Genomic DNA, 14,451 nt, shown 5'->3' on the forward strand with positions numbered 1-14,451 from the left:
GAATTTACATTTATTTCCTAGATTTACAATGGAAACAAGCTTATGGTATCTCTATCCCAGACCACTTTTATACTAGACTCATAAACTAGAATAGGAAACTGTTACATGTTTTTTGCCTGTCCCTCTTTCTCCAAAAAGAAACAGGAATGATGACTACTTCATACCTTCCTTACACATCTATTCTCTTTTCTCTTTCTTTTTCTCTTAAACATCTTTTCTCTGTATCTATTAACTTTTTTTTCCTTCACTATTCTTATGTAAATGGAAGAATCAAAGTTCTCATCAAATTATGCATTTCAGCTCTCAGTTTTTTATATACAAAACAACAAATTAGCTGTCATCTAGTGTAATGTGCAATATTTAGATAACTTGCATGAATATATTGCAGTGGCATTAGCATATTTAATGTGTGGGGACAGTCTGATAGCTATATGAAATATTTTAATGCACATCTGTTTTCTTCTTTGATTTGTACACATCTGCCTCCCAAGGATCTCAGTGTGTTCCTGGCACCAGAATTAACACTTTTATCTCTGTTACCAAAATGAATTTTGATAAAGCTTTATTGTACATCAAAGAAGAATGTGCATATTTTGAGTCAGAGTTACCTTGATGTTTTAGCTATTAGGGTTTTTGTAACTTGTCCCACAAAGAGTAATTTAAAATTGTAAAATATAGCTATTATTTCAAGTTTAAACAAGTACCCTTTTTAGAGATGAAAAAGATATCTAGAGATATACATGGGAAATAAACCATTCTGAGACGAATACTTCCAAATATTTGTCACTGTGATTAACCATGAAAAAATTAGCTTTTCTCTCTTTATTTTACATGTATGGAATTCCAATAAAATGTAAGCCAGTCTGAAACTACATATTTGAAAAAATTATAGTCGTTTATATTTACTGCAAAATAACTAGTCATACAGCTGTACTCTACTAGGTATAGATACCTAATTTAGTATTCTTAGTAAATTTTGCCAAAAAAAAATTACAAAGAACTCTTTGTTTAATGGCAGGAAATTCATATTTTGGGAAATTGAAATGGATTAGAAAGAGTTTGAGAAATATCACTCACTTTAAAGGTAAAACTTCAACCGTGCAGAGCAAGAGTAATTGTGTCTTCCACAGGACGTTTGGTAATATCTGGAATCATTGTTGGTTGTCACAACTGGGGAGGGAGGTGCTCCTGGAATTAGTAGAGAGAAGCTGGTGTGCTAAATGTCATGCAATGCGCAGGACAGTCCCTCATAACAAAGAATTATGTCTAGATTGTCATCAGTGCCAGTTTGAGAAACCCTGTCATGGAGGATGACAGGGAGTCAACCTGGCACCATCGTATAAGTGTCAAAAATATAAATTTAAAAAAATGAGACTTTAGTTAATTACTCACAGCATAGCAGACAGCATGAGCGTAAGCATAGTGGCACTCTTCCCTGTCCCCAGGTCTCACAGGGTGAAGTGATGACCCCACATGGGTGCTGAGCAAGCAGTGAATTGTGACATAGTTGAGAGTCCCATGGCCTGGTGATCAGTACCTTTAGAGCAAAGAGCCAATTTTGTTCCAAACAGAAAGTTCCCTAGTTTCTCTGCTTTGTAGAGTAAACAGTTATTCAGTTGTCACCGTGTACTTTCCTTGATTTAGTTGCCTAAGTGACTAACTTTAGAAAATGTTCAGTGTGAGAAGACAAAGAAGCCTTAAATTCAGCACATTCAGCAAGAAAGTTCAGGGACACTCAAGATCCCTTGAGGACTGCCTCTCCCAATACCCCCAGATAAGACCCTGGAAATAAGCACAAGTCATATCAAGGACTCATTTATCTCTACTGTTCATGAGCCTTTTACATATAACTACCTGAAGAATCTTCCACCTAAGGACTTTTAAATTCATAGAGAAAAAAACTGAACACCCTGGGTGTGGTACCACCACAGGGCACTTACATATGTAGTAGTTACTTGTGTCTGCAATGCTGTTCCACCAGGTGTCCCCGTGTGTCTCTCCTGTACCTCTCAGAAGTCTGTGTTTATAGATTACCTCCTCACTTAGCCTTTTCTGGTCACCCTATCTAAACCCATTATCTATACATATTCCTGGCCCAAAGGGATTCCCTTATCCTTTTTCTTAGGTTACTTTTAGTAATTATCTTAGACATATTTTGCTTGTGTGTTGCCTTGCTGCAAAAACATAAGCTTCAAGATATCAGAGGTTTGGGTCACATGGGTGGCTCAGTTGGTTAAGGGTCCAACTCTTGATTTTGGCTCAGGTCATACTCTCACATTGGTGAGATCAAGCCCTGTGTCGGGCTCTGCGCTGATAGCACAGAACCTGCTTGGGATTCTCTCTCTCTCCTCTCTTTCAGCCCTTCCCCTGCTCATGCACCAATTCTCTCTCTCAAAATAAATACATAAACATTAAAAAAAAGATGTCAGAGGTTTTAGTTTCACTCATTAACAGATCCTTAGTGCCTGGCTAAATGGAAGCTGTACAACAAACTTTTACTGAATAGGTTCTTTACTTTGGCTATCATTACTTTTAAATAGTAACTAAGGTGATTACACAAAGTTAAGAGCGATTGAAGAATGATTCTTTTTTTTTATTCTAAAATGGGGAACAGCATAGGGGCACCTGGGTGACTCAATTTGTTAAGTGACTGACTCCTGGTTTCAGCTCGGGTCATGATCTCAATTTGAGACCGTTGTAGGGCTCTTTGCTGACAGTGCAGAGCCTGCTTGGATATGTTCTCTCTCTGTCCTCAAAATAAATAAACAAACTTAAAAATTAAAAACACTTTAAAAAAGAAAATGAAGAAAAATAAGATCCATCATTATTTTTTTCATCAGTATTATCTGAAGTTATTTTGGTGTTTATGGATATTGTTCTTATAATGAGTTTCCCTGATAATTCTTATTTTGTTTTAATTTTATTTTTTAAATTTACATCCAAATTAGTTAGCATATAGTGCTACATTGATTTCAGGAGTAGATTCCTTAATGCCCCTTACCCATTTAGCTCATCCTCCCTCCCACAACCCCTCTAGTAACCCTTTGTAGCAATCTTGTAAAATTGTACATATTCTTCTGATTCATTTGAACTTCAACAACATTTTTAGTGAAAAAAGTAATTACAATTTTTATCGAATCCACATGTAAGAATCATCTTCATTGTGCCACACATTCTGACTCTCTGAATCAGTGTCTCCTTTTTCTACACAGCTTTGTTATTATTAATTATTATTGTTTTGCAGAGTCACATGCCTACCTTGAATGATTTCATACTATATACTTACGTATATAAATTATTCTGCACAAATTTTCTTTGTGGTTTTGTTGTGGAATTGCAAGGATTAATTTAATTTACTGCATCCAAATTGTTATAAAACATAGCATTAATGTCATTTTTTAAAAAATGTTTTAATGTTTATTTATTTTTGAGGGAGAGAGTGAGAGCGACAGAGCATGAGCAGGGGGAGGGCAGAGAGAGAGGGAGACACAGAATCCGAAGCAGGCTCAGCATTAATGTCATTTTTAACTACCTCCGTTTTTGTTCTACAGATTATGCTACATCTGACCTTTGACATTTGCTGGATATAAACACTAATGCATTTCTAAAGCCATTCATTTATGTATTTCATTATAAATATAATTATAAAGCTAATATAAAAAAATTAATGAACTACTTTTATTTAGTTTGGTAGAAAAATTGCAAAATAGTGCTATTTCCATATATTCCTCACACTTTCCCCTAATAATATCTCAAATAACAATACCAAGGTTACCAAAACCAGAAAAGTAATTATGATACAATGCCATTAACTAAAGAAGACCTTGCCCAAATTCTACCAATTTTTCTACAATGTATATGGTACTTAAATCTTCTCAGTCTCTTGTATCCCATACCAGTGCCTGAATTTTTCCTTTAATTTTAATATTTGACTTCCTTTAATGTATAAGTTTGTTGAATATCTACATTGTCAGCCATCAAATATATTTTGCTAAGAAAATGAAGCTATAGTTTATTGCGAATAATGACTTTTCATTGGAAAGTTGGTAAACCATCCTTTGCTTCAGTGTAAGTAATCTGTCTCCCTTTTCCTTTACGTCCCACTTTGCACGCTGCCCCACCCCCCCCACCCCATGAATCTTTGCTTGTATTAACCGTCTGACTCTTACTTTGATTTATGATTTTTTTTCTTTAACAATTCTGGGGATCAAACTTAAAGTAGATGTATTGACTACCAACTAAATGGGACCCTTGTGAGTCAGTTTATTTTTCTGGGGCTTTGTTTCATTATTTATAGAATATAGACACTGGACAATAGGGGTCTTTAGCTCCCTTTAATCTGTAAAATACTGAGTTTATATGTATGTCCCTGCCTAATTTTATTATTATATTTTTCCCTGACTCACTGCTTCAGTTTTGGAAGGTTACCTGTGGACCATTGAGGGTTGTTAACTATGTGTCTTTTTTTAGATATTTATAGAAGGGTTTCTGCAAGATAAATTTTAAGGACTTAACCTCCTTTTTCTCTTTCACCTTTTACTCACACATGTATTTTGCCTATCTTGTTTTTCCGCTGGATATTAATGCGGGTCTGAAACAAGTATACTGTTGTTTAATTTAGGATAATAAGGTAAGTTCCAGGAGGATGTCCCACATCTGTTTTTTATCATGGTAATTATAAATATAATGAAGACTTACATCCTCTGGCTTTTAAGCTCAACTTGTAATTTAATAGTGGGTATCTTCCCCTAAAACCTAAGCAAAGTATGTGTCACCTTGTTTCTTTTAAAAGTTCCCTGAAAAATATCAATTAAAGTGGTACAACTGCTTGAATGTTTAAGTGACCAAATGCAAAACTATGAAACATATTAGCAAACATAGCTAATAAAAAAGTTACTTTATATGAAATTAAATTGCTCAGGGAACTTCTAATGGACTTGCCTTTTCATCTACTATGAAAGAGAATGAGTAATTGAGTATTAATGCAATGAGTTCCAAAATGTTTTATGTTTATAAATTATAACTTACTTCATGGGACTAAGAAGAATATTCAAGAATAGGTATATTATTTTGTGTTCAGAAGTTAAAGCTATTTTTGCTCTGTTCTCTCTTAGTAAATAGGCAGAATTGGGTAGTAAAAGCACATTAATGGAAATTACTTTCTCTCTCTCCCATTCACAATGAGGATGCATATTTTGTATTCTTTCATGAGATATTTCATCACATGCAGCCACAACAGGAGACAGAGGAGACGCTCAGGAAAACAAAGTTGATTACATTCACAGGCCTGAGAGACAGAAGGCACAGCACAACATACAGGGCAACATAAGAAAGACAGCATGGTGGTCAGGAGGTCAAAAATAGGAATGAAGGGAAAGCTTCAGCTAACATCCTTTATTGGCATTTCTGTGGGAAAGGCAAGCAGGTAGGATAAACACTTTAGAACTGGCTTGTGTGAATACTTCCACTGGATTTTAAATGATAGGAGTGATAGTTGCTTGGTACCTGGCCCTGGGATGATTTTAAGGCAGAGGAGTATTCTCTCCTAGGCTGTGGACCAGATAGAGGAGGTATGGCTTTGGATTGGTCAGTTTTTTGTTTGTTTCATTTTGTTTTAATGCACAATGTTACATTAATTATAGGGGTACAATATAGTGATTGAGCGACTCTATGTATTGTGCTATGTTCACCGTAAGTATAACTATTCTCATACAATGCTATTACATTGTTATTGACCATATTCCCTATTTTGTACCTTTCATCCCTGTAATTTACTCATTTGATAACTGGAAGCCTGTATCTCTCATTCACCTTCACCCATTTTGCCCATATCCTACCCATCTGCCCTGTGGCAAACATCAGTTTGTTCTATGTGTTTACGGGTCTGGTTCTGCTTTTGTTTTATTCTTTCTTCATTTCCTTTTTTAAATTTTACTTATTTTATTTTTTTCATTTTTAGACTCCACATATAAGTGAAATCATATGGTACTTGTTTTTCTCTAACATATCACTTAGCATAATACCCATTAGGTCCATTCGTGTTGTTGCAATGGCAAGATCTCATTCCATTCCCTTTTATGGCTGAGTAATATGCCTCTGTGTGTGTGTGTGTGTGTGTGTGTGTGTGTGTGTGTGTGTGAGATCTTTTTTATCCATTCATCAATTGATGTACATGTGAGTTGCTTCCATATCTTTCCTATTTTACATAATGCTGCAATAAACATAGGGGTGCATATAATGTTTTGAATTTGTGTTTTTGTCTTCTTTGGATAAATACTGAGTAACAGAATTGCTATATCATATGGTATTTCTATTTTTAATTTTTTTGAAAAACATCCATACTGTTTTTCATAGCGACTGCGTCAGTTTGTATTCCCACCAACAGGGCAAGAGGGTTGATTTTTCTCCACATCCTCACCAACACTTGTTTTTTCTTGTCTTTTTGATTATAGCTATTCTGACAGGTGTGAAGTGATGGTTCATTGTGGTTTTGATTTGTATTTCCCTGATGCTTAATGATATTGAACATCTTTTCATGTGTCTGTTAGCTATCTGAATTATGTACATCTTCTTTGGAAAAATGCCTATTCGGGTCCTCTGCCCACTTTTAATCAGATTATTTGGGTTTTTTTTTTTTTTGTGTGTGTGTGTGTGTGTGTTGAGTTGTAAAAGTTCTTTTTATATTTTGAATATGAATGCCCTTATCAGATATATCATTTCTGTATATCTTCCCCGCTCAATAAATTGTCATTTTTTTTTGTTGATGCTTTTCTTTGCTGTGTACAACCATTTTTATTTTAGGCTAGTCCCACTAGTTTAGTTTTGTATTTGATTCTTTTTCCTGAGGAGACATATCTAGAAAAATACTGCTAAAGCCGGTATCAAAGAAATTACTGACTTTGTTTTACTTTAGGAGTTTTATGGTTTCATGCCTCATATTTAGGTCTTTAATCCATTTTGAATTTGTTTTTATGTATGGTATTAGAAAGTGGTCCAGTTTAATTCTTTTTCATGTAGCTGTCCAATTTTTCCTACAATATTTATTGAACAGACTGTCTTTTCCCTATTATATATTCTTGCCTCCTTTGACATAGGCAGATCATATAAGTGTGGGTTTATTTCTGGGCTCTCTATTAGGTTCAATTTATTTATGTGTCTGTTTTTGTTCTAGTACCATATTGTTTGATTGCTACAACTTTGTATTGTATCTTAAAATACAGGATTGTGATACTTCAGGTTTCTCTTTCTAAAGATGGCTTTGGCCATCTGGGGTCTTCGGTGATTCCATGCAAATTTTAGTTTTATTTGTTTCAGTTCAGTGAAAAATGCTGTTGGTATTCTGATAAGGATTGCATCGAATCTGTAGATTGCTTTGGGAAATATGAACATTTTAACAAATCAGTTCTTCCAAATGGGTTGGTTAGTTTTCACATCAAAGGCATATTCCTGGCTGGGCCCTTGGCAGTCTCTAAGAATTGGCTATCCCTAGAAGAGGCAGTCTCCTCCTAGCTGGAAAGGTTCTTGTAAAGATGTGAAAATATCATAATTTACAAAAAATAAAAACATTTAAAAATATTTAGAACACAACTCTGATATTATTTACAATTTTTAATGTATTATGTAAAAATGAGCTATATACCCATTGCTGATTTGTAAGGGAATTCTTAAAATGAAATTATCTCTGCCCTTCAATAGTGTGTACTTTCCAGTTTCGTTTGAAAGGAATGAATGTGAAGAGTGTATTTCTTTTGCTTAGAGCATTTAGCAAAATCATTTCCAGATGACTGGCATGGTAATGGTATATTAGGTTCTTCATGGAAACAGATCCAATAGGATGTGTACATAAAGAGTAAGAGAGAAAAATGTAATTTAAAGAACTGGCTTGCATGAATGTGGTGGATGGCAAGTCAAAAATCTGCAGGATGGTCAGCTAGGTTATAGACCCAGGGAAAAGTTGAAGTCTGAAGATAATTTAGAAACTTAATTCCCTCTTCCTCAGGGGACTTCAGTCTTTTTGTGTTTGTTTTTGTTTTTGTTTTTTTTCTAATGTCATATGAGTGGATGAGACCAACCCACAATATGGAGGGTAATATGCCTTACTGCAAGTATATGGATTTAAATGTCAATCACCTAAAAATTACCTTGACAGCAATATCTAGACTTATGTTTAAACAGGTATCTGTATATCTTGGCCTATTTGAATTGACTCATAAAATTAATGATCACATATGGCTGGCTGAACAAAATACTTCAAGATGTGGTAGTATAAATCAATAAATAATTCCCATAAGAGCAATAATAGCACAGAACGCTAAAATGTTTGTTAGTGGTGGTCATTTTCATGCTAACCTGTTTGCTCATCTGTCTACATTTATTAAAGATTACCAATTTATGACTTCTGTGACTTTCCTTGGGAGATATTTCTCCGTGAATCACTCACATTTCTGCATGTCTTAGAGTGAGACAATTATTTCCTTTTATTCAGAAATATTCTTTCAAGGACTTTTGTATAGAAAAGAGCTTTGGAATAAGAGTTAGTTTATCCCTACAGTATAAAGGACAGTCCTGTTTATTGCCCTTTAGAAAAGATTTGGGTTTCCTAACTTCAGAATTATTTCACAAACTCACTGTTTGTGAACACATCTATGTGGGCTGAACCCAGTCATCCCCACGGGACTCTGGAGTAAAAGAAACTGGTATCAGTTTGCTCATGACCATGCTACTTTCTATGCTGTGAGTAATAAAGTCCTTTATTTTGACTTACACGTCTTGTGTCTTCTAGCATCATCCACGAAACAGTACTGGGCTAAGTTGTGAGCTTGAAAGTAGGGGAAAAAACTCAGTTCTTAATAATTCTTGAAACCTTCCATTTGATTATCATTTAGATAGATTATCATTTATTAGTAACTATGATGAATACTGTGGTGCTTTCTTTACTCTCTTCTATGCTCATCACTGCATCAAAGATGAAATATCTGAATGCCATAGAGAGACAGTCTGTGACACTCTCCTCCTAAATTGAAACCAACAATATGCTTTTGATAATAAAAAAAGGAAACCACTATATTTTAATACATTCTTTTAATCTTAAAATAAGACCCTATATGCACTTTACATTTCTCTTTAAATACATCAGTAAAGTATTTTATTCTGATTGAGAGTAGCTTGTGTATTTATTCTCTCTGACCTCTAAACTGACCTGAGAAAGGACCTGGAATGAAAATGAGGATGAGAACATCAGCCTCAGCTGGCCATGGAGGGCAGATGGTAAAGAGAACTTCAGTCCAGCCAAAGATTCCTGCATCTTCAGGAGATAGCGAATTTAGCCGGCAAAATTTATTGCCACGCTATAATTAAATCAACTTCATTCACTCATGTCAGAAACATAAAAGTTGAGATGCCTCAGGCCACATTGAAATACACAAAGAGGGTGTTGATTAATTGAACTACATGAATAGGTGGCAGGAGAATTGTCCAAGTGCTGACTCTGAGGCAAGGTAAGGCATCTTTGGCCCTAGGCAGATCTACGTTACATGCTGCACATGCAGTTATTTAAGGCACATGATCATCCTCTGCACTCGCACACTCTTGTAATGCTTCATTCCAACCCAAAAAAATAATGTTCACATTAAGAATAGAAAATCTTGGCTATATTGGGAAAATATAGGCATTGTCTTTTTATTATGGCAATTGTGGTGTATAATTTCCAATTCCTTATTACGTTAATCCCAATTCTCTTGTAAAAAATCAAGACTCATGGATTATTCTGGAGATTCCATCTATGCACCTTAACAAAACTAACATCAGTGACCACATCCATTGCGTTTCTTTAAAAAAAAATTGGACCCAATTTTAAAAGTAAACAATTTTATTTTAAGTATATAAAACTTGAATCCTCTTCTGTTCCATAAATCTGTAAAATCTAAAAATCAGGCCTGCAATGATGTTAGTGTTAGAAAATTTTTTCTAGTCTTTTAAAAATGTTTATTTTACTTAACTCTGGGTATTAATTGAAATAACTTATCTAATTATTTCTTTAAAATCCAAATAATTATTTAATTTACATAAATTGTATTATCCTTTATTCATCCTCATTATCTTAGTGGTAGATATCACCTATAGGAAATATTCAAGAATTTTTCACTTAAGTGAAAAGTCTAGTTTTTCATGAGTGCATGTTTTTTAGCAGACTAGTCATATATTACACCCATTTATAAAAATTATTCTTAAAATACCAGAACAAAGTTTCCAAAAGAAAAAATGGTGGAAAGTTGAATAATTGGAACCAAAACAATATGTTAATCTTAAGTATTTACAGAGTATATTAAAAGGTCCATTTTTAATCTGAAGTATATGGATAAATATCTCAATTCTTTACTTAGAATGGAACATGTAGATATGTTAATAAAAAAATTATAAGAAAACATTATCTGAAATCTTTTTTGAAGGAGTACAAGCATGTTGAGAGTCCTCTCTTATTGATAAATGAAAATGAGCATTTTGTTAAACTTAAGGGCAATTTTGGCAGATTAAAAAATACATTTGTAATCTTTGTATGATATTAGTTATATAATAACAATAACAATATAGTAGTGAATGTTGATTTTACAATGTAGAATACTTCAACTCTACCCAAAGATATCAAGGCAATTTAGCAAATTTTACCAACTCCACCTTTCTTACATTTGAACAGCCATATGTTTCCTCAAGCTGGTAATTCATATCTCTGTAGTCATCTATGTTTGCTTGAAATTTGAGTGACATCAACCTTCATATGTCCTGATCACCTTGTTGAAATATTTTGGTCTTAGAGTCCTTAGTAGTCCATCTCAGATTCCAACCAATGCTTCTTGAAATAAAAAAATGTACATTAAACCAATGTTCTCGGTCTTAGTGTTCCATCAGTCTTAGTTTAATTAAAGGCAGATACGATATGATATGGAGTAAGAATACTTTCTTCATGAATGTATATTTGTTGAGAAATGGATTCACTTTGAGGCTCTTACAAAAGAACACCCTGCTAAAGATAGGCTAAAAAGATCTCCAATTTGCACGTAGACTCTTAGGAATTTCTTTATTTTAAAATTTGTATTCAACCTCATTTTCACCCACATGGGAAAGAAAAACAAAACACACACCCAAACATCTTTAAAAAACATTAAGCTAATCATTTCCTTGCTATCTTAATAGATTAGGTAGTTAGCTAAAGGGACGGATATAGTGAAAATTATACTATTAGTAATATATTAATAACCATATTTATATAACATTGACTATGTGCCAACCATTATTGTATGTATTTTACATATACTAATTAATGTTAAAACCATCCTATGAATTAAACACTAACATTACACCTGTTTTAAAGATTAGGAAATTGAAGAGTAGAAAGGTTAAGTAATTTAGAGATACCATTAGTGGCAGAGCCTAGGCTCTGTAATTCCAGAACTTGTGATTTTAATCACTACTTTATGCTGTTGAAGAATTTCATTTTCCAAAGAAAAAGCAAACAACACAATTAGGAACAGGATTCACTCAGTTTTGAAATTCAATTCCATTTCACTCTCACTATGTATTTACAACTGACTCTACATATACTATTTCTAGTTAAAGTTGGCCCCTGGTCACAATGCAAGGAAATATGAAATCATAATTTTAAGAGAGATAAACATAAAGTATATTTCTATCAAGTAACACTCATAAGGGAAAGAGTCAGGACATATATAGAATATTGTTTTTATCCGCTAAATGAATAAAAACTAACATATACTGATAATTTACAATATTGCAGGTATGCTAAGTGCTTTACATGCAGTAGCTAGGTTACCCCTTGTTATCATCCTCTGGTGTAGGTGCTATTATCTTCACTTAATGTGTGTAGAAATTAAAGATCAGAGTGACTGAGGTGTTTACCCAAGTGTCAGCAACAAAATTTCAATCCAGATAGTACTGCAACTGCTTTCAATGAAAAATGAATAAAAATTGTCAAGTTAGATGGCAAAAGGAAAAGTTATAAAAATAATAGGGCTATTGAAGATGGAAATGTCCATGCTGGAATAGATTTCAAATGTAATACAGTTTTTGAAAACCAACTAACAAGATAAAAATCAACCACAAACTATGATAGATATAAAGGAAAAGAATAAACAGCTATTATTTTCCCATTATTCCAGAGCTGGAAAGTGCTCAGGAAAATTAAGTGTCGATATGGCAAAGACAAAATTAAAGTTTTTTTTTCTAAGCATAGACACAATTAACCTGTGAAAATGACTCATCCTGGATGGTAATGAAGCAGATAGCTTAGTGAAATTGAGAAAACATATCTGATTCACTATAATGGGATTTTCAGTTAGATCAAATCACACATTGTATTAGTCATCCTCAGTCAGGGCCTATGCTGATGAGCAGAAAGGGTCACATAAGAAAATCTTATTTTCCTCCAAGTCCAGAAGGGTCGTGATTAAAAAATATGATAGTAAACATTTACTTCATGTTCAAATGAGGGAATGGCATGTAGATGTGCCAGTGGTGTGTGAAGGCACAGTTCTGTCTCTAGTGTATTACTATGTACTGCTTTGCCCCATGAGTTGCAGTTCTCTACCTCATACCAGGGAGGAAAAAGAGACAAAGGTTTCCTTGGTTTCGAGAGAAGAAAAGGAGTTCCCGGTAATTTCTCATGCATTAGAAAAGTGAACTATCCTTAAGATGTCGTGAACAGTTCGGAAGGTGGTTCATAAAATGGCAAAAAGCAAGGGCAGGACTCACCACAGGAATTAAAGATCTCACAGTTTTAAAGATCTCTATGCTGAGGATCACTGACTTGTATTTTTACTCTAATTCTGCCACTACTTGTGTGATGAAGGGCAATCAGCCTTGATATAAAGTGTTGGCATTTCCCTTTCTGTAAAGCGTTTGAATTAGTTGAACTCATATAAGTTTATATATTAATAATATTCCTTCGGATTATCACTGCCTGTATCTTACAGAAAGCTGTAATAGTATCCTTTGTAATAGAAGTCTAGGATATAGAGAAATATTTTAGTGTTTCTTTGAGATTTACTGTTCAGGCAGTTCCATGATGAAAGCCTGTTCTGGGCTTTCAGAAATGTGCTTCTGCTGGACCTGTTCATCTCTTGGCAAGAGGGCATTCCTATTATTTTATTTTTTATAAATAATTTTTTTAAGTGTATCCATTTAAAAAAATTAACAGTTTATTTTTGAGAGACAGAGAGAGACAGAGTGCAAGCAGGGATGGGCAGAGACACAGAATCTGAAGCAGGCTTGAGGCTCTAGGCTCTAAGCTGTCAGCACAGAACCCCACACAGGGCTCGAACTCACCAACTGCGGTATCATGACCTGAATCAAAGTCAGAAGCTCAACCAACTGAGCCACCCAGGCATCCCAAAAATTTAGCCAGTTTTGTGTGAGTGACAGAGAGAGAACGTGCATGCATATGCACACAAATGAGGGAAAGGCAGAGAGAGAGGCAGGGAATCCCAAGCAGTCTCCACAGTGTCAGCACAGAACCCAAGGTGGGGCTTGACCTCATGAAATTGTGAGATCATGACCTAAAACAAAATCAAGAGTGGAATACTCAATCAACTGAGCCACCCAGGTGCCACGCCCTTATTATTTTGATGATTCAGATTACATATTGCAAGTTTGAATATGTTTACTTTTTGAACATAGTCCTTGTTCCTATTACTAGATTTTCCCCCTAAATAGTCTGTATCTATTTTCTGAGAACGTTTACCCTTTTGTGCTCTCATCACTTACAGCAAGGGCAGGACTCACCAGAGGAATAATGCAGTTTTACAGATCTCTACACTGAGGATAATGTTACTTGGATTTTTATTCTAATCCAACCACTTCTTGCGTGATAATAGACAATAAGCCTTCATTTTAAAGTGTTGGCATTTCCCTTTTTTTCACTTCAAAGTGTTGGCACTTCCTGTTTTTCTCCAGATCACTATTTCAATTAAAATATAGAGGATCTGCTATTCACATAAAATGGAGTTCAAAGTAAGATTGAAAAATATTATGTGGAATGGTGATGTTTTCCAAAACAACCTATAAAGAATCCAAGAATCAGAATTCATTCCTCTTTAAATTAAACATTTTATTAAGTAGAACATAAGTAGTGGACACTGATGTAAAATGTGTTGTTCTCTTGTTTTTGCTTTTTACAGATCTAGATAATGTGGAAGGAATTGCTGTGGACTGGATCGGAAATAACCTTTACTGGACAAATGATGGCCATAGGAAGACCATTAATGTGGCCAGGCTAGAAAAAGCTTCTCAGAGTCGGAAGACTCTTTTAGAGGGAGAAATGTCCCATCCCAGAGGGATTGTGGTGGATCCTGTTAATGGGTACGTAATATTTGATTAGCCTAATAGGAGGAAGATATATATATATATATATATATATATATATATATATATATATATATA

At 34.4% G+C, this 14,451-nt stretch overlaps 1 protein-coding gene and 1 long non-coding RNA gene across 2 annotated transcripts in view; one reads left to right on the forward strand and one right to left on the reverse strand.

Moving 5' to 3' along the window:
- The window catches only part of LOC125911648 (uncharacterized), an 18,213-nt gene extending 16,761 nt beyond the window's left edge, over positions 1-1,452 (reverse strand). The window contains exons 1-2 of the long non-coding RNA XR_007454397.1: positions 1,393-1,452; positions 1,078-1,188 (exon numbers count right to left, since the gene is read on the reverse strand). This is a non-coding gene — a long non-coding RNA (uncharacterized LOC125911648). The remainder of the gene's footprint in view (positions 1-1,077; positions 1,189-1,392) is intronic.
- The window catches only part of LRP1B (LDL receptor related protein 1B), a 1,876,868-nt gene that overhangs the window by 1,120,445 nt on the left and 741,972 nt on the right, over positions 1-14,451 (forward strand). The window contains exon 12 of the mRNA XM_049615676.1: positions 14,190-14,370. Coding sequence (XP_049471633.1) covers positions 14,190-14,370 — 181 coding nt within the window. The remainder of the gene's footprint in view (positions 1-14,189; positions 14,371-14,451) is intronic.

This window comes from Panthera uncia, assembly GCF_023721935.1.
Source record: "Panthera uncia isolate 11264 chromosome C1 unlocalized genomic scaffold, Puncia_PCG_1.0 HiC_scaffold_3, whole genome shotgun sequence".
NCBI lineage: Eukaryota > Metazoa > Chordata > Mammalia > Carnivora > Felidae > Panthera > Panthera uncia.